Source organism: Cricetulus griseus, chromosome 3, assembly GCF_003668045.3.
Source record: "Cricetulus griseus strain 17A/GY chromosome 3, alternate assembly CriGri-PICRH-1.0, whole genome shotgun sequence".
In the NCBI taxonomy this organism is placed as follows: domain Eukaryota; kingdom Metazoa; phylum Chordata; class Mammalia; order Rodentia; family Cricetidae; genus Cricetulus; species Cricetulus griseus.
In genome coordinates this window covers 273,620,654-273,641,229 of record NC_048596.1, presented here as the reverse complement: position 1 = coordinate 273,641,229, position 20,576 = coordinate 273,620,654, and the positions used below count along the sequence as shown (strand labels likewise).

At 51.3% G+C, this 20,576-nt stretch overlaps 1 protein-coding gene across 2 annotated transcripts; it reads left to right on the top strand.

The window, feature by feature from the left end:
* Positions 1 to 274: 274 nt before the first annotated feature.
* Cltb (clathrin light chain B) lies at positions 275 to 20,000 on the top strand. 2 transcript variants are annotated; one of them, XM_027409861.2, is made up of 5 exons: positions 275 to 563; positions 4,877 to 4,923; positions 13,934 to 14,051; positions 14,268 to 14,379; positions 19,512 to 20,000. In XM_027409861.2, the coding sequence occupies exons 1-5, from the start codon at positions 374 to 376 to the stop codon at positions 19,681 to 19,683; spliced, it is 639 nt and encodes a 212-aa protein (XP_027265662.1). In that variant the 5' UTR covers positions 275 to 373; the 3' UTR covers positions 19,684 to 20,000. The 2 variants fall into 2 exon arrangements, with proteins under 2 accessions (XP_027265662.1, XP_035298868.1); XM_035442977.1 differs by lacking the exon at positions 275 to 563 and adding an exon at positions 4,095 to 4,200.
* Positions 20,001 to 20,576: the final 576 nt, after the last annotated feature.

The window sequence follows — 20,576 nt, the reverse complement described above, 5'->3', positions numbered from 1 at the left end:
TCAAGGCTCTGCTGCACCGACCGGGCTCGCGAGTCCTCCCAGCCTCAGTGTCCTCCTCCCACGCAGGAGGAGGACGATCGTGTCACGCCGCTCATAAAACCGGCTGCAGAAGAAGCTTTGGGTGGCCGCGCAGCCCCGGTGCTCGGGAGCCGGCTGGGCTAGCGTGCCACGGGGGAGTGGGGGGCGGGGGCGGGCCCCGCGGCAGGGGCGGGGCGGGGCGACCGGCGGGCCCCGCCCTCTCCGTGACGTCACCGCATTCCCGCCGCGGCTCCTCCCGCCGCCGCTGCAGCCGCAGTGACAGGCGAGCCGGGCGGGTGACGGGAAGTGCGGGCCGCGGGCGCGGGCGGGAGGTGACAGCAGCCACGCGGGGAAGATGGCTGAGGACTTCGGCTTCTTCTCGTCGTCGGAGAGCGGGGCCCCCGAGGCCGCCGAGGAGGACCCGGCCGCCGCCTTCCTGGCCCAGCAGGAGAGCGAGATTGCTGGCATCGAGAATGACCCGGGCTTCGGGGCACCTGCCGGCGGCGGCCAGGTGGCCTCTGCGCAGCCGGGACTCGCGAGCGGGGGTGAGTGAGTGAGTGAGTCAGCGCCGCGGCCTGGAGCCGGGGCTGCGGCGGCCAGCATCGCGGGCAGGAGGCCCGTCCCGGTCGCAGCCGGCCGGGGTCCCTGCAGTGGCCCGGGCCCGGCTGTCTGGGCTGGCCACGGGCACCCGGGGGCTGTGTGTGTCCGTGGGGCCTGGCACAGCAGGGGGGAGCCGGGAAAGGGAGCCGGGAAAGCGGCCGGAGTCCGGGCTGAGGCTGGATCCGCTGACTCTGGGGACAGGAATCCCGTCGTGACATTTTATCCCCAGGCCAGCGCCTCCACCGTGTGGCTCTGCAGTCCTCCCCCTGCTCGGCTCTGAGAGTCATTCTCTGTCCAGTGTCCTAGCGAAGTGGTACAGGTGTGGACGGACGGACGGACGCAGTCCTCCTGACCAGGGCCCAGCCTTCCTTCTGCTGGGAGGCAGGGGGCACTCCAGGACCACCTGCTGCCCTGCAGCGCTGGAGGAGACATGTTAATTACATTTAGTAATTTCACACACACGCTCCTGAATCCATTTCAGAACTGGCCACAGGAAGCCTCAAAAGGTACGCTATTCAAACAGCTAGGAAGTAGCGGTCAAGTATTAAACCCATTCTGTCCGATTCTGAGTCCTTCGTATCCTGACCACACAGTCTTCCGTGTGTCGGGCTGTATGTAAGTCTGGACAGGGGCACAAAGGGCTATGAGTCCTACCCTTCCTGTTTGTAACCGTGTTTGGTGGATTTACGAAGGTGGTCCAGGACCTTTGTGGATGGTTTCAGACATAAGGGTGCAGGACCTGTTTCCTGCAATGTTATGTTTATCATTTATATTTCTGCCTCAAGGAACAATTTGTTAAATTTGTTAAATCCTGGGTACACGCCTAATAGACCTTGTTTCCTATGTTTTGTTGTAAGTCTAGAGAGGTTTAGTGGGCTTGTTGCAAATGAATATTACATGTATATGTTCACAAGGCTCTTTAACAGTCAGATCTCTTTCACTGAACGTTTTGCTGTGCTGCCATCCCCACTGGGGACACAGAATGAAGGAACCGGATCTATGGCTGAGGGGTTGAGTCAACTCTGCCAGGAGAAATGCAGTAACCCTTTTGTGACACACAAGAAACTGGAGTTTGAGGGGTTATCACCACAGCTCAGTGGGTAAAGGTGAACTGGTCTGATGACACCTGAGTTTGGTTCCTGGAACCCACATGTAAGAGAGAACTCACTGTCACACATTTGTGCACCGAAAACACACACACACACAAACACACACACACACACACACACACACACACACACACACACACGCACATATGAGTAAACAGTATAAATAATAATAATTAAAAGAAGAAGAAACTGGAGTTTGAGTATCTTGCCTAAGTTCACACAGCCATGAGTTGTGGCTCTGGGCACTTGATTTCAGTCCTCCTAGCTCCATACTATGTTATTCCAAAAACTGAGTAGTTCTGCCTAGAAGATGACAGAATGTGGCATGGAGAAGCAGGGACCTAACTAAGCCAGCCGTGCAGGCTCTCGGTTCTTCAGCACAGGCCCTTTATTTTCTCAGGGAACCTGCCCAGGCTCCTCCATGGAACTTACTTGTCCCCATATCAGGAGGTCTTTAGAAACTCATGAGAAAGACAGATGGAGTTCAGGCTGAGGATAGCCCTAGGGTCTGGGACTTAGCAAGCTGTGGTCTTTTCAGGGACTTAGAGCTGGACGGGAGTGCACTGTCTGATTAGGTTTGCTATGAGATGACAGGGAAAGAGACAGTGAGTGATAATCCTTTGGGAAGCTGCCAGGGACACAGCCCTCTGAGAGTCTTCCAGACTCCTACACGTGATGTTGCAGGTGCCCAGCTGCCCTCCTGAGTGGCATTTTGAGGAACAAGGAGGTACTTCAGGAGCAGAGCTCAACGGGTGTGAGGCACAAACAGAATGCACCTGATGCTCTTAAGCCTAGGCAACGCTAGGCAGCCATCCTTTTCTGAGCAGCAGGGATTGGCAGGAGCCTTGGTGGTCTGAGGGAAATGGCTTGGGCCTTCTGGGAGCTGGGAAGAAGCAGGCTCCAACAGCAGCCACCAGTGCAAACTGAGTTACCTCCCCTTAGACGATGGGGTCTTCTGATGAGCAGCTCCTATGCTGACTTAACTAATGCGGGCTCTCAGGAGGCCCTGGGGAAAATCCTGTCTGGCCCCAACTGAGCCTGCTCTGGTAGCAGATCTGCAGCAGGCTTGGGGCATCGACACTTTGTTTCCATTCATCAGCCTTGGGTAGGGCCCAAATGGGCTACATTTTCACACCCAGTGTTCCGGGCTCTTGGCCTGCCTGACTTGTGGGCCAGCTCTGTGTAATCCTGTTGCCCCTGCTGGGCCTCAGTAAGCTCACAGGAATGTTCTGGATTCCCAAATGGGTCAGGCATCTGAGGAGGTCCCACACGGAACAGCTTATCCTTGGGGCTTGTGTTTGCCTTGCTGTATTTATTCTGTGGGCTCTGTTGTGGACTCAGGATCATAAATGTGTAAGAGCCAGAGAACACTGTGGAATAGACACTGGTGATTCTGTGAGTGGGTGTGTATACAGTCCCCAGGAGGCTGACAATGCTCCATCTTTCTGGAGGCTGAGGTGGGCACCAGGAAACTCATGTGGCCTTGACAGGAGAGGTAGTGCAACTTCTCCAAAGGTGTTGCCACAGAATCAGGAATGGTCCCTGGCAAGTGTGCTACCACTCATACCTGTTTGGGCTCACCCTCATTTAGAGAGCTGGCTTCCTGTTCAGTAGAAACCCTATCTGAGTGGGTGAGGTGAGCGCCGTCATAGCTCATCAGGACTAATCACTGCTTGACTCTGTGAATGAGTTATGATTTGTATCAGTGGCAGACGACTGAAATGAGGGTGAGTAACCCCTCTTCAGTCCTTTCAGGCTCAGGCCAGAAGTACTGTTGTTCTACAGCCCTGTTTAACTTGTACAGGGCTAATTGTCCTTCTGTGCTGACTGCATAAGGCCTGCTGTGGCTCACAGCAAGGAGGCATGGCAGTTCCAGAGAGGCCTTGGATTACAGTGAGCCTCAAGGAGCAATTCAACTCTAATTTGGCCAGCTGTCTTTGTTCACCCATTCTATGCAGGAGCCCTTAGCTGGGGAAAAATATGCTTTCAGAGCCTGGTAAGAAGTACATGTCCCTAGGCATACCAAGTCATTGCATGAGAGCAGAACGGCCTGTGTAGTGCTCTGGAGTACCCCAGAGATGAGACCTTTTTAGTGCCTCGGGGAAGCAGATGAAGCTGTCTAAAGCTCCCTGCAGGAGGTGACTTGCACACCATTAAAACACAAAAAAGAGCAGGGCAGTGGTAGTGCACGCCTTTAATCCCAGTACTTGAGAGGCAGAGGCAGCTGGATCTCTGTGAGTTTGAGGCCAACCTGGTCTAGGAGAGGCTCCAAAGCTACAAGGAGAAACCCTGTCTCAAAACCAAAAATAAACAAAAAAAAAAACCCAAAACATAACAACAAAACAAAAAATTCATTTGTTTATTCAGCATCTAGTGACAACTTGTACAAAGGCCCAGGTCCCATGCATACGCATGACTTTGAAGAAGACAGCCATGGTGCTCTTCCAGGTGTTTGCCAGACCAACCAAAGCAGGTGTGTCGCTATGAGATGGTGAGGGCACAGGTTGGGTTGGCATAGGAGTGAGGGGAAGGCAACCTTGAGGGTCACTGTTGCAGCAAAAGCTACAGGTGATTTGTGACTAGCTGTATGTTGGACAAGGGGATTGGGAGGAGTCCTTGTGAAGACAAAATGAAAGCCTGGGAGGGGCGCAGAAAGGAAAATAGGCCAAGGATTGCCCAGGGGGAGCTGTGAGTCCTGCTCTCCCAGGCAGAGCAGTTGCTCAAGGTTCCACCAGGACATGCAGGGACACAGACCCCTCTCTTCCTCATCCCTGGTGGCCTCTCCCTAAGCCTGCAGTACCCATGTCTACCTACCAGGTCCCAGCTCCACAGTTAACTTCAGGCAGGTGAGGACCAATGCACTGGCTAGGTGATCTTGAGCCTAGTAGCCTTTCTGGGCCCCTACTTGAGAATCTGTAAAGTGGGTCACTAAGTTCTCTCATAGGGCTGTGGTAAATATTAAGTATGCCAGTGGGTACACAGGGAACAATCAGGGCCTGGGCCTCAGTTGTTTCTATATCTATTACATCTGTGGGGGAGGTGTCCATATACCCACGGATGTATGCACAGGCTGGCTCCAGAGGCCACCGGAGGGCCATCCTGTGCCTGTCAGCTGGATCGTGAATGATGCTGTCTCCTTCTTTTTCCAGCTGGCTCTGAGGACATGGGGACTACAGTCAACGGAGATGTGTTTCAGGTAAGCAGAGGTGAGACTGACTGCCTCAGGCTCAGGAGTACCTTCTGTTTCCACTGGGCTCTTTTAGGGCTCACTGTTTGCTGCGTTGACTGTTTTCTTGTCATGTTGGAAAGGGAACCATTGGAGACGGGGACTGATGAGTTGCTAGGGCTATCCTCAGGGGTATCTAGCTTCAGGAAGGAGTGGCATGGCATGAAGGAAATTTGAGTTCTGTCCAGAAAGGTACTTCTGGTGGGAGGCTGGCCTGATTGGCCATCTCCACACCGTGAGTACTTTAACTGGGTAGGCTCTTTGATTGTGAGATTAAATTTGGAATTTCTCCTAAGTAGATAATTGGAAAAGGATACCCAGAGTCTCTTCAGGATGACTTCTAACACAGACCAACCAGAAATAGCCTAAGTGTCCAGAATCAGGGGCCTAAATAGACTGGACATAAGCTCTTGTTACAAAGGGCTGTGAGAGCTTCCTGTCCTTATAGGCATACATGCTCTTATTAAAGCAACTTATGAATGAATGGTGTGCCATCACGGCTTATCACTTTCATTTTTTTAGGTGATTGCATGAAATATTTGGAAAAGGCATTCCAATTGTTACCGATGGTATCCCTGAGAGTGAGAGGCCCTGGCTTCCTGTTTCCACCCCAGGGACTAGTAGCGGGTGTATGAGGGTCAAGGGTGTTGTAGTTAAAGAAGGGGGATGGAGCTCAGTGGAGAAGCTCCAAGTTAAATCCTCAGCACCACAAAACACACAGACCGAGAGAGTGCAGATGCTAAAGCACCCCCAGAACCCCACATAGCTGTGTAGAGCCCCGATGTCTAAGCAGGACCTAGCCTCCACTGTGAGCTTTGGTAAGACACCAATGTTGGGGCCTGCAGCTTCCTGATCTCCTGAGCCCCACCCTGTGGAGGAGTTGGCCTCTTGGATCCTGGGAGAATAAACAATACTTTCTTATGTAAGTGGGATGGGCTGGTCCTGACACAGGAAAACTGGCCTTGCCCCATTTCTGGAAAATGACTCAACATGAGGGAGTTAGGAAAGTGTATCCCTGGGACGCCTCAGCTCCATGCCCAGTTGGGTATGGCAGAGATAAGGGGCAAGTGTTATCCTTGTACTGTTAGAACGTTTGCCAGGCCAGTTCTGGGATCCAAGAACACTCACGAGGACTTTAATGGCTCAAAGGGCCTCTGTTCTAAAGTGGACATGCAGGGGCAGCACTTGGGACCACAGGAGTATCTAGAACATCCTGAGCAGCTTTCACTTCAGTTGACAGAAGCTTGAGATTCACAGATGCTGAAGAGACTTATCTGAAGTCACAGAGTGACACCAGCCATTGCTGGAGTTTTCCTCACTGACCCTCCCACCACCCACCCCAATGTCACTTTCCACTTGGGGACCTGAAGAGCACAGTCTCGGCAATGATTCTTATTCTCTGCTCTCAGGAGGGGCGTGGCTTTGTGAGTCACATCGCATCCATGCTACCCTAGAATCCCCCTGGGCAAGGGGGGGACATGGGAGAGAAGACTCCCTTAGGTTAGAGCAGAGCTCCTTCCTACCTGCATGGCGTACACTGTGGACACTGCTGCACTCTGCTGCTGGGCCCAGAGGACTGACTATCTTTAGGAGGAGCACAGAAGTATTTGGCATGCACTCTCGGGGGCGGAAGCCTTGGCCTGTGCAAACCCAGCACATCCAAGAGCCTTTGTGCCGCAATCTTTCCTGGTGGACTATGTGGGTGACCAGCTAAAAACCTCACCCCTGCACAGTCTGAGGAACCTATTCCAGCTCCTCTGGCCCCGTGGGGGGACAGGGACAGGGACAGAAGGCCTTGCAGGACTCCTGTTCTCCAGCCTGCAGCATCAGTTCTCTCCTCCTCTCCACTCCTGTGAGCTACTTACAGGAATCAACAGCTCAGCCCAGCTTAGCCCAAGCTGCTCAATCCTAAGGCGATATGCCTCATCACCCTGGCCATCCCTGGAGTTTTAGCATGCGCTTGCCCAGCAAGAAGTCCCTCAGAAGGGGGTGGAGGGGAGGAGGCTGGGTGGAGATCAGCTGGCCTGTCTGGCCTCTTGCTTTCTGCTGCTGGCCATAACCAGCCCTTTCATCAACGGGGCTTTGGAGGAGTTCAGAGTACTTCTTCAGGCACTAGTCTGGCCACTATAGCCCTGAGCTGCTACACCTTCTGGAAGTGACCCCATGTCCCACCTAGGAGGCTTTATTGGATATGGACGAGACTCAGTGTGGCCTCTGATGTTTACTGGCAACGACAGGAAAATGAATCCAAAGCAACCGGGGAGAAGCCAGTGAAGTATTTCTCAGGACCTGCCTGCCAGCAGCCCTGCAGTGCCACATGGTGACAGTGAGCCTCAGTGGTCATACTTTCTTTCTGTGAGTGGGCCATGGGCTGATTCCGTGGCTGTTCCTTTATAGGAGCCTCACTAGGTTCCTTGAGTGGGATACTCTCATTTCACAGGTTTGAAATCAAACTTGCCCAGGGAAGAGATTTTTCTCAACAGTCATCACCCAGTGTGCATAGCAGAATAGGCCCCGTAAGCCAGGCCTCTGATACAATGTCCAGCGCCTCTCCTAGGTCCTCCCCTGTCTTTATAATCAGCCATTTGTTTATTCATTTCTCAGCTCACATTCTTTGTGGGCCAGGCCTGTGCTGCGGTGGTGGTTGAGAAGGCAAAGCCAATGGAGTGTTTGTCCCCAGAGTTCATTTCTAATGGAGTACAGAAACCTGGGAAGAGGAGCTTGGATTTGAGGGTAATGATGACACAGGAGGTCATAAGTTCAAGCCTAGCATGGGGCACATTTTGAGGGCCCCAAAAAAAAAACTAACAGTTTAAGTGTTTTTGTTTCCAAAACCAACTGAAAGCCGTTGCAGGGATTTAATAAGGGATTAACCCACTTAATCCTCCCCATACCTCATTATGTAGCTGGTTTATTATCCCTGTTTTGCTCAAGGAGATCTGATAGCTGTTATAGTGACAGAGCTTCAAGAACTTGGAAGCTGAAGTCTGGGAGCCCAACAGGGCAGTGACCAGGAAGTGGCTTTCAAGGATGCCTAGGGAGGCCTTGCTGCACCTAGCTGAGGAACAGCATGTGTAAAAGAGCAGAAGGAAAGCCATTTGGCTCAGGGATCACCCAGAGTGCCTGTGGATTCTGCTACATGGAGGGATGCGTCAGGGAAGCCCCGCGAGGCCACAGACACAGGGCTGATTGATTGCTTAAAGGGTGACACATAACTCCCAAGCACAGCACATCAGTGGCCTCTCAGGTGGTGTAGGAGGCGGTCCCAGCTTAGGCTCTGGAACAGGCCACATCAGCCTCCAGGTATGGGAGGTACTGTAGAGCGCTGAGCCTCGTGTGCCCCAGGTGCCAAGTAGAACTGCTTCAAGGGCTGCCTGGGCTTCATACCTAGAGCACAGACAGCAGTGGAAGCCTACAATTCATTTTCTGGCTTTTCTCAGCTGGGGGACCTTGGGTTAGTAACTTAACCTTTGTGAGCCCGATTTCTCCTTTGTAAAATGGGGATTCAAGGCCCTGGCCTGCTGTCCCCACAGGGTTGTTGGGAAAAGTACTCTGTAACCAGGACAGTTCCTTATAAATTACCAACATGTCCACTAAATGAGCTGAGGAGTAGCCTGGAGGCAGTGGTGTGTGTGTGTGTGTGTAAGTGTGTGTCCACGAAGGGACAAAGTCTCTAATATTGAGAAGGTCACTTAGCAGCATCTAGGCTGGGGCCTGGGTGTGTGGCTGGGTGGAGTGTTTGTCTGGCATGCATAGGCCCTGGATTCAGCCCTGCACAGGGGTGACGGTGGGCATACGACCAATAAAGGAGACAAATCGTAGTATAGAAGTCATGGAACAGGCCGGGCATTGGTGGCGCACGCCTTTAATCCCAGCACTCGGGAGGCAGAGGCAGGTGGATCTCTGTGAGTTTGAGGCCAGCCTGGTCTACAGAGCAAGTGCCAGGATAGGCTCCAAAGCTACACAGAGAAACCCTGTCTCGAAAAACAAACAAAAAAAAAAGAAGTCATGGAGCAGAAGCAGAAGTGCTCCTGTCAGTTGCTCACACCCAGTTGTTCAGTTGAACCTGGCGCTGTCCCTTGCTTGCCAACTGTGGCACTTTGGAACTAGAGTCCCCTTACCTATAAAATAAGGACAATAAAACCTTCTAAGTGGAAATGTAAAGGTCAAAGTCATCTGTTGAGTCATCAGTGCTCTGGAACCCTAACTTTGGGTGGTTTCTAAAGGTGACGGAAGTAATGACAGAAATGGGAGGGCACACTGCTTAAAGTGCTGCAGCCCAAGGCGGTGGCCAAGGCTGTCGTCTCAGCTACCTGCAGACTGAGGCAGGGGAATCAAAAACTCACGGCCAAACTGGGTAACCTAACATGACCCTGTCTCAAAATAGAAAGAAGGGGGAAGAGGGGAGGGAGGGAAGAAGTAGCAATATGGGAACTTGTCCTCATTCCTGACGACCTACATGGCAAAGGAGAGAATGGATCCCTGCAGTGGTCCACTGACCTCCAGATTTACACCATGGCGTGTGCATATATACATAAACTAAATAAATAAATGCAATTTAAAAATAAAATGAGAGGGGGCAGGTCTGGGATGTAGGACCGTGGACCTGAGTTTATTCTAACAGTAGGAAAACAAAACAAACCAGGCATTGGTGGCACACACCTTTAATCCCAGCACTCGGGAGGCAGAGGCAGGTGGATCTCTGTGAGTTCGAGGCCAGCCTGGTCTACAGAGTGAGTTCCAGGACAGGCTCCAAAGCTACACAGAGAAACCCTGCCTGGAAAAACAAAACAAAACAGAAAGAAAAAAGAAAAAGAAAAAGAAAACACAATGAACAATGGTGGTTGTGGTGAGTGGGAGCCCTGGAATGAGGAAGAGCAGTAAGGATGGAGCCCTGTCCAAGGGGAAGAGAGCTCCAGACTAGGACACTTAGGGGTGGGGAGGACCACATGAGTTGTTCAAGGACCGTGTGTCAATAGAGCACTGACCAAAACAGGAATCGGGGAGCAGGAGAGAGCTGAGACTTTGGAATTTTATTCAAATTATAGTGGAAAGACTTTAGGTTTGTATTGTTGTTGTTGTTATTGGTGTGTGTGTGTGTGTGTGTGTGTGTGTGTGTGTGTGTGTGCGCACTTGCGCATGCATACACTGGTGTGCTTTGGTTTTTTGAGACAGGCTTTCTCTGTGTAGCCCTGGCTGTCCTGGAACTCACTCTGTAGACCAAGCTGGCCTTGGACTCAGAGATCCACCTTCCTCTGCCTCCTGAGTGCTGGAATTAAAGGCATGCACCACTGTGCCTGGCTTTTGGGACATTTTAAAACTTGACAGTACATTATTTTAGTTAGTTAAATAGACAGGACCCATATTTAGTTAGTATGGGTCATTTTATTTTGTATCTGGGGATTGAATCCAGAACAAAGTCATCGGTGGCTGAAAGGAAGAAAATGTAATCTGATGAGAGAGTACCAGCGGAGCTTCCCATGAGACTGAACGTGGGCAGATAAGGAAAGAATCAAGGACACACAGGGTTCAGGGCTCAACAACAGCATCTGTTAAGTGTGGTCCTGTGTGGGAAAGAGGCATCAGTGAGGCCCAGGAGCAAGGGCTGGACATGTTTGCATCTGGGCACTTGGCCCAGGACTGGTCCTGCCCTCACTGCTCAGACACCTGCCATGGAGCCCTTGGCTTCGAGGAACTGCTAGCTCTGGGGTCTTGGCTCATTTAGCCATGGCTCGCTGAGTACCTATTGTATGCTCAGGATAATGTGGGGCAGAGAACTCCCAGACACTGTCCTGTGGGGAAAGACAACGATCAGTAGTAATACTGACAGTTGGGACAATGCTTGGAGGACAGCAAGACACCAACTGGGGGAATGTAGGGAGCTGTAATGTAAGTAGGTCCTGCCCGGCCCACTGGGAGCTTTGGGTAGACAGTAGAGGTAGAAAAGACTCAGACGGGGGGGTGCTGGGAGGAGGCGGATCCCACAGTGGCAATGCCTACGGTGGAGGGAGGAGGCAGGGACACATTACAGTCGGAGCCCTGTGGGATCAGTGCCCACAGGAAAAGTAGAGGGCAGAACGCCAGTCAAGCAGGGTGGCAGGACCCACTCTCTCATTTTCCAGGAAGAAAGGGTCTCTCAGACTAGAGATGCCCCGTCCACACTGACTCAAGTTCACAACCCCCAACACTTGTGTCCCAAGCTCTAGCAACTCTGTCACCAGATCTGAACCCCAACTACATCTATCCACCTCTCTTGGCCTTGGTGTTCTCTTCTGTATAATGGGTATGAAAAATGACAGTATTGGCTGGTGAGACTGCAAAGCAGCAAGGGCACTTGTTGCCAAGCCTGAGGACCCGAGTTCAGTCCCAGACTCATACAGTGGGGGAAGAGGACCAACTCCTTCAAGCTGTCCTCTGACTGCCACACTCAGGTCATCTCTGGCACATACACATAAATAAATAGAGTGATCCCAATACCTCCCACTGAGCCATCTCTCCGTAGCAGGGGCTCTGTCTTGCAAAGGTTGAGAATGTAACTCAGCAGGAAGAGTGCTTGCTCAGTCTCCACAGAGCTCTGCGTTCTGTCCACAACACTGAGTAGACCCAGTGTGATGGTGTACACCTGATGCCTGCACTCAGACGTTCAAGGTTATCTTCAGTTACATCAAGTTCTAGGCCAATCCTGCCTCTTTACAAACAATGGTGCATCAAATCCCAGCATCGGGTCTGAGTCCCATGTTCAGCGAGGAAAACAGGCTGGATATGTTCAGGGACTCACCCAGCCAGACACACATCTTCCAGCTCTCAGCAACACAATTGTGTGGCTTTAGAGTCCAAGCCTGCTGCAGCAAGGTTTTATTATTCTATGTGTATGGGTATTTTGCCTGTGTCTTGTTACTTTTCTATTGCTGTAATATCACAGCCAAGGCAACTTAGAGAGGAAAGGAAGTTTATTTGGGGTGTACAGTTTCAGAGGATTGGAGTCCATGAGCATCGTGGCAATGAGCATGGCAGAAGGCAGGCAGTCATGGTGCTGGAGCAGTAGTAGAGCGACTAACCCAAGGCAGAAGAGAGCTGATTAGCAATGGGGTGGGCTCTGAAACCTCCAAGCAAGCCCCCAGTGACACAGCTCCTCCAACAAGGCCACACTTTCTTTCTTTTTTTTGTTTTTTTCGAGACAGGGTTTCTCTGTATAGCTTTGGAGCCTATCCTGGAACTCTCTCTGGAGACCAGGCTGGCCTCGAACTCAAGAGATCCGCCTGCCTCTGCCTCCTGAGTGCTGGGATTAAAGGCATGTGCCACCAACGCCTGGCAGCAAGGCACAGTTTCTAATCCCTCCTAAATAGTTCCACCAACTGGAGACCAAGCATTTAAATATGTGGTAATATGGGGGCTGTCCTTATTCAAACCACCACAGCCTGCATGTATGTCTATGCCTGGAGCCTACTGGGACAAAAAGAGGGTGTCAGATCCTCTGGAGCTGGAGTGATAGCTGTGAGCTGACATGTGGGTGCTGGGAGCCAAACCTGGGTCCCCTGAAAAAGCAGTCATGCTCTTAACTGTAAGGAGTCTTTTTCTGCCCTGCCTGTGAGCTCCCAAATAATGACACAGAGACTTCTTATTAATTATGAAAGCTTGGTCTATAGCTTAAGTTTGTTCCTAACTAGCTCTTACAACTTAAATGAACCCATTTATCCTAATCTCTCACGTGGTGTAACCTCTCTTCCACCTTGCACCTCTGGTCTCCTCTCTGTCTCCTGGCTTCTGCACGCCTCAATACCTGCTCCTCTTCCTCTCTCTCCCTGGAAGTCCTGCCTCTACCTCCTGTATAGCTATTGGCTGCTCAGCTTTCTATTACACCAATCACAACCAGTGCATCTTCACACAGTGTGCAAATATCTCACAACACTTAACTGTCGAGTCACCTCTCTAGCTGTTTCCTCCCCCTCTGCCATGGCCAAGTTTTAGTCATGGTTGTTCTGCCTGTCTCTGGGCTCCATGTTCACTCAGAAAATGTCTGTTGTCTCCCATGTGCCAGGCACTGTGGTGAGCTCTGCACACAAAACAATGGAACACAACATACAAGGTCCCTGCTGTCACAAAGGTAGCACTCTGATGAAAAAATGAACACATTCATAATGAGGTCATGGTAGACTAAGTTTTATCATGGAACACAACTCTAACAGATTTCAATGATGGTAGCACAAGGGCTCAATGTGTGCAAAACAGATGACATCTACAGCTTTAAAAAAGATTTATTTTAAGCTGGGCAGTGGTGACACACACCTTTAATCCCAGCACTCGGGAAGCAGAGGCAGGCGGATCTCTGTGAGTTCGAGACCAGCCTGGTCTACAAGACCTAGTTCCAGGACAGGCTCCAAAGCCACAGGGAAACCCTGTCTCGAAAAACCAAACCAAACCAAACCAAAACCAAAAACCAAAACCAAAACAGATTTCTGTGTATAAGTGTTTTGCTTATATGTATGTAGGTATACCATCAGCATGCACAGCATGCTAATCCTTTAGGGGCCAGAAGAAGGCATCTGGTTCCCTGGAACTGGAGTTAGAGACAGTTGTGAACCACCATATTGGTGCTAGGAACTGAACTAGGGTCCTCTGCAAGAAAAGCAAGTACTCTTAACCATGGAGCCATCTCTTCAGCCCCAAATTTAGTTTTAAAACTCATTCCATTCTTGTATCAATCTATGGGATGATTTATCTTGTTTATGATGAGCAAAAGGGAGTATAAATGAGTTGGCTGGGTTTGAGACAATGACCAGGCACTGGGAGGTTGAGTGACCTGCCTGAGGCCACATGGGAGCAGTGTTGCTGGCAGAGGGAACACAGAGTATAAAGGTATAGTCACTGGGTGGCAGAGTGGGTGGGGTCGCCTGATTTAAGGGCTATTTTGGTTGCAGTAAGAACAGCACAAACAGCAGGGCAGACATGATGGGTTGGGAACACTGTGCTTATGTTTTAGGAGGCTAATGGGCCTGCTGATGGCTATGCAGCAATTGCCCAGGCTGACAGGCTGACTCAGGAGCCTGAGAGCATCCGGAAGTGGAGAGAGGAACAGAAAAAAAGGCTGCAGGAGCTGGGTGAGTGCATTCTGGGGAGAGCCAATTCCTGCAGGCATGGCTTCTGGGACATGGTGGGTGGGGCAGAGTGAGGCAGCCTTGGAGTCTGTGCAGGCCCACTTGGCTGAGGGTGGGTTCTTGGGCTGCTGGCAGGGGTGGGAGGGCAGGGATGGAGCTTCCAGGGTGGCTGTTCTCCACCGAAAAGCTGTTGTACTCATTCTCCTGTTGGGCTCACAGATGCTGCCTCTAAGGTGACTGAACAGGAATGGCGGGAGAAAGCCAAAAAGGACCTGGAGGAGTGGAACCAGCGCCAAAGCGAACAAGTTGAGAAGAACAAGATCAACAATAGGTGAGTGAACCCAGGAACCTGAGGGGAACGAAGGAGACTGAGGGGAGCCACGAGAACATGAGGAGTGGCTGTGAGAACATGGGGAGAGCCATGAGAACAATCGGGGAGCTAAGGAAACCTGAAGGAGCTGTGAGGACATAAAGGGAGCCAGTGAGGCAATGGAGGGAGAGCTGAATGATGTAGTAAGGACATGGGGATGAGAGCTGCTGGGAGCCTAGGGTCCCTCATGCTTGCCACTCTAAGCCCTTATCTTCTCCATGACTGACAGGAAGCAGAATGGGTGTGTGGACTGGAGTGTGACTAGACTCTGCAGGATGCTGTGGGCACAGGCCTGGCAGGGAGTGCAGAGCCAGCCTGAGAATTTCTTATAAAAATGACAGTACTGGGGGGCTGGAGAGATGGCTCAGAGGTTAAGAGCACTGACTGCTCTTCCAGAGGTCCTGAGTTCAAATCCCAGCAACTACATGGTGGCTCACAACCATCCGTTATGAAAGCTGGTGCCCTCTTCTGGTGTGCAGATATACATGGAAACAGAATGTTGTATACATAATAACTAAATAAATTCTTCAAAAGAAAAGAAAAGAAAAGAAAAGAAATGGCAGTCCTTCCACCCAGTGTGACTAACGGATGAAAGGGCATTAGTGGCCTGCATACATGAAAAGCCAGAACAGTGGCCCTGGGGCATAAGCCAAGTCAATCAGCTCAGCATTCACTCTCCCTGCCACTCAGCTCTGCTTCCTTCTGTTCTGGCTTTACTATTGGACATATGCCCCTGTTTGGGAACAGCTGCTTCAGGCTTCTGCTCTACTGTGGTGTCCAGCTCAGTGAAAATAGCCAAGTGTCAGAAGCTCCTGCCAGAGTTGGCTTGGGCTATGTGCCCGTGCCAGGCCCCTGACCATAGACAGGAGGAGGGATGCTCCAAGGGGACCCAGCCAGGGTGGAAGTCTCATTCATTGGGCTGCACATGGGGGCCAGTCCCATCTAAACTACAGAGACTGCAGTAGGAGCAGCTGACCCTGCCAAGCACAAACCCGGAAGGGCCATGGGTGCAAAACAGGGAACACATTTGTGGAAATGGGTGTTCTTTTGCTTTGGATGCTGTACCCTTCAGGATACAGTATCTTCCCGAGAGGGAAAGACAATCAACACCCTGCATGCCACCTGGACACTGGGTGTCAGACCAGTACCTTTTTGTGTCCTCTAAGAGTTCAGAGGAGAGCATCACACAGGTACAGCCAAACTTGGACCCACTGGGGCCCTGTGTGTGAAGACCATAGAAGCAAAGAAGCAATTAGCATGCCAGAGAAGAACCAGGGTTTAGAACAGAGTGGTTCTCAGTCTGTGGGTCACAACCCTAGGGATCACATATCAGATATCTTGATACTCACATTATGATTCATAACAGTAGCAAAATTACCGTTATGAAGTAGCAACAAAATCATTATATGTTGTGGTTGAGAGTCACCACACATGAGGAACTGTGTTACAGGGTCACAGCATTAGAAGGTTGAGAACCCTGGCCTAGAGACTTGTGATGACTACAGTTCATCAGGAAAAAAGGACTGATATTAGGAGCACATTCCAGACCTGGGAGCATGCAGTGCTGGTCTGTAGGGAGTCTAAATGCAGAGGGAAGGGTTTGGAAGTTGGCGGCATATGGGAGTGACATTGGAAGGGCCCCATGAAGAGGCCTCCTTGAGCAGTAGGAGGCCATCAAAGGTGCAGGACTCCCCACTCTCTTATGGGCAATTGTTAGCTTTTAAACTGTACTTCCTAACATGTCTCCTATGGAGGTACTAACACTGTTTCTCTTTCTCTTTAACCCTGTGCCTGCCTGTCTTGCTGTCTGTCTTCCCCCACCTAACTCCTTCTCCTAACTTTTCCCTCAAGGATTGCTGACAAAGCCTTCTACCAGCAGCCAGATGCTGATACCATTGGCTATGTGTACGTGTCTCCTTTGCTCTCTGCAGGGGCAGCTGTGGAGGGGAGCCCAGCGGTTTTCAGTCTCTTGTCTGTGTGGTATATATAAATGAATGAGGCTGGGCCCAGAGCAATGGCCAGAGTAGGAGGGGAACCCGTTGCCTTCCATCTTTCCATCTCTGTCCCTCCAGCGAACTGGAGGCAGCTTTGCCCATTAGACTTTCTGAGTGGGGTGGAGGAGGGAATGCACTCCCCAGCCTCACAGGGGAGGGGAAAAAGGACACAGAGGTCTAGCTCCTCTCTGAGATTCTTCTTGGGGACGGGTAGGTGAGAAGTGGACTTTCACTGGACACACACCAAGCATAGAGTGCTGAAGGCATAAACAATGAGAGATGTCTTTATATGTCTACCCCTGCCTCACCCCTAAGTACACTGACTTGACCATGAGCCCTTGCCCACTCCGCAGCAGCCTTTCTCCTGTGTATCTGGGTTTGGAGTCTGGCTGGACCTGTGCTGCTCTAGGTTTGGAATGGCAAGCAGGTTTCCACTTACGCCAGCCCCAGGTGACAGGTAGTGCGTTCTGGACAGTAGTATTGGGGAAGCCACAAGGAAGACAGCAATCTCTGAGTATTGTTTTCTTATTTCACACATTTCCTTACTGTCCCTACTGGAGCTGGGCCTTCTGGGCCACATACCACTGCAGCCCCTGCTGCCCTCTGCACCGGCCCGGCTCACACAGCAGAGGGCACAGCTGGTGGCAGCCTTCCCTCGTGCGGCCCTTCCTTCTCCCAGCTGGCCCTGACCTGCTGGTACTAATCCTGTGCCAGTCACTGGTCAAACAGAGAAGGGACACATAGCTCTCCCCTGCAAGTTGCTCATGGGTTAGAATACATTACACCACGAGCTCTGGGAGCCACCCTCTCTGCTGGGGACCCAGTGCATGCTTCAGACTTATGACCCTAGGCTGCACCTTAAGATTTAAAAATGAATTTATGGGTAGTAAGAGTTGAGAAGGACACTCTAGATGAGAGAAGCAGCCAGGGCAGAGGCCTGGAGAGGACTGAGAGGCCAGGTTTGCGGGGACGGATAGAAACTGAAGCTGGGAGGTCCCAGCTGGATTCTATTATGCTAGGCTTAGAGACTTAGATTTGGTCCTCCAGGCAGTGGGGAGCCATGGAGGCTCCCATAGGGGACAGGGAACCTGGCAGGTGTGGATGCTGTAGAATACTCCTGGGTTCGGTGCTCCTATTGGACCCAAAGAACTGGTCCAGAGAACCCAATACGGCTCTGAAGGAGTCAGAATTGGAATCGAGACTTCTCAGCCTTTCACTTGCCCATGCATTTCCAAGGGAGCTTGAGCAAGGCAGACTCTGGTTCCTCAGGACTGAGGTGAGGCTCACCCTGTTCCTAACAAGCTCCATGGTGATGCCATGCTGCCAGGCATGACACACGTCAGCAGTAAAGACAGAGGGGAACCTCTTGACCCTGACAGGCAGCTCCAAGGATGAAGCCTTCATTACACTTGCTGTGCAGCCCTACAGAGCATAAGGGTAAAGCCTTCCTCACACCCACTGTCCAGTCCCACACTACACAGACCTGTTGCCGCACTGGCTGCTCAGCACAGAGAACAGATTGGAAGAGTGGAAGCCATGCTTCTCTCCTCACAGGTTATCTGAGCACACAGCAGAAAGGCAAGATCATGACTGACGGCCATGTCATGGAGCCTGGGCCAGCTCTTCTAGTAGCACTGCCCAGTGGGACCACCTGGAGTGCTCTCTGCATCACCCAGGCCTACCTCCCAACTTCCCCAAAGCTTTGTATCCTTTTCCCCTTCCAAATAACTGAGTCCAATTTGTGCTGTTCCTAAACTCCTCAGTATGGACTGACCAGGAGCCACACCCTTAAAACTGACTTTCCCTCCCCCAGAAGCCATGGGCTGTTTATACAGCTCCTTTGCTACAGGGAGGGGCTCGTGAACCTCTCCCACTCCATACTAGAATGCTGACTGGTTTGATCTTGTACAGGTAACCACAGCTACCTACTGTGAATTCCTGACTGCTAGGGTCCTGTCGTGTCCAGAGACACTGTTTCTCTCCATTCCTCCTGACCTCTGGCTACAATCTTTCTGCCCCCTTTCCTCCATGGTCACTGAACCCTGGTGTGTGTTATACATGTCCCATTTATGGCTGCGCACTCAAAATCAGTGACTTTCAAAACTGTCAACACAATTCTGAAGTGTGCTAGAGCTCTTGCCTGTCACACAGACAGACAGACAGACAGAAACTCATCCGGTGTCATCAAAACAAGTAGCCCCTGAAGCAGAGACCACCCCAGCTTTTATCCTAACATGACTGCAACTGAAGCAACGCCTCCAATAGAGCCTTCCCCAAGCTGTGGCTCCATCCAAACAGGACTGTTTTGAGCTCAGGTTTCTGGAGTCAGATACACTTGTAGAGATTCTACGTCCATTCCACAGTTGGTTAGGTGGTTAGTCAGTGTCCTCTCTTGGTCAGGTCTTGGAGGTGTTGAAAATAGTTGAGGTACAGACATATAGCCCAGTGGTAGACTAACTACCCAGAATGTCTGAGGCTCAGATTCAATCCCTAGTATTGAGAAAGGAAAAAAGATAGAAAGATACAGGTGAGATTACACACCTCCATCTCAGCAAGATCAGGAGTTCAAGGTCACCCTTGGCTATGCACCTGGCCTGGCCTATGTGAGACCCCATTTAAACAAACAAACAAACACAAAAAGAAAGGTAGGAGGGGACAGACTGAACATAGAATACCCAGACTGGGAATGAAATGACAAGCAACAAGCTAGCCAGGTGCAGTGGTACACACCTGTAATCTCAGGACTGGAGAGGCTGAGGCAAGAGGCTCTCTTGAGCTCAAGCGTTCAATAGCAGTTTGGCCTACATGGTGAACCACAGGCTTAACAAAAAGCATCAGGCCAGGAGCCGATGAAAAACCCTCTCAGGAAGAGGTGACAGTAAGTTCTAAAGCCCTGAGTCTAGATGACTTAGACTTCCACACTTAGGCCTACGTTTCTTATGTCAAGACTGTTCCTGGTGGCTGAAGTCATAGGGCACAGGGCTGGGAAGACTGGCTAATGTCCCAGAGTAGGCTGCACACCACAGACTGATGGGAGCAGAGCTCTAGTGACCCAGGAAAAGACAACCATGAAAACCTTTGTCCTTTCTCCACCTTCAGGGCATCTGAAGAGGCTTTTGTGAAGGAATCCAAGGAGGAGACCCCAGGCACAGAGTGGGAGAAGGTAGCCCAGCTGTGTGACTTCAACCCCAAGAGCAGCAAGCAGTGCAAAGACGTGTCCCGCCTGCGCTCGGTGCTCATGTCACTGAAGCAGACACCGCTGTCCCGCTAGGTGCCTGCCCTAAGAATGGCCACAAAGCATGGGTCTTGCTGAGGCAGAGGAGTGGCTGCTTCAGCCAGGGTGGAACTTCCTCCGGCAGCTGCCACACACAGCCTGTTCTGTTCCTCTGCATCTCTGGGAGCTGGGAAGTGGGACCCTAACCCCTTTCAACCCCCACTCCCTCCTGGCCCCATGTCCCAGCCCTCACGACTCCTCTCAGTCCACTCAATTGTGACTGTCCCTCCTGATGTATTTTTTCTTGGCTTAAAGGGTGTGTTAACTCTTTTTACACTTATTTATTATTATCCTCATTTCTCTGGAAGCTGCAACTGGTGTCAGGGCTTCATTTTGTGCTTGGAACTTTCCCAGCTTCCTGCCCTTAAGAGGGAAGGATGTCGCCAGGTAGTGGTGGCCTTTAATCCCAACACGAGGGAGGCAGAGGCAGGTGAATCTCTGTGAGTTGGAGACCAGCCTGCTCTACAAGAGCTAGTTCTAGGACAGCCTTCAAAGCCACAGAGAAACCCTGTCTCGAAACAAAAAAAAAAAAAAAAAAAAAAAAAAAAAAGAGGGAAGGATGTGCTCTTGGGAACTCAGGCGCTCCCAGCTGGAAGCAGGAACCCCAGACTGTCTGTGTCCGCTGTCTCCTCCAGTAAGAGGAAAGACAGGCTCTCAAAGAACACTTCTGCAACCTTGCTCTTTGTGATTCTTTAACAAACCTGAAGATAGGGTCTCTGCTAAGAAAACCAAGGCTCCCAGGACAGAAGCAGCTGGCAGTGTAGGAAGCAGGTGAGGCTAGTGGCCTCTTTGGTGGTTTCTAAGACTGAGGACATCATCTGCCAGACCTTCTTTCTTGGGGGTGACAGGGACCCTCTAAGATGCAGATATGCCTCCTCTCCTGTGGACTT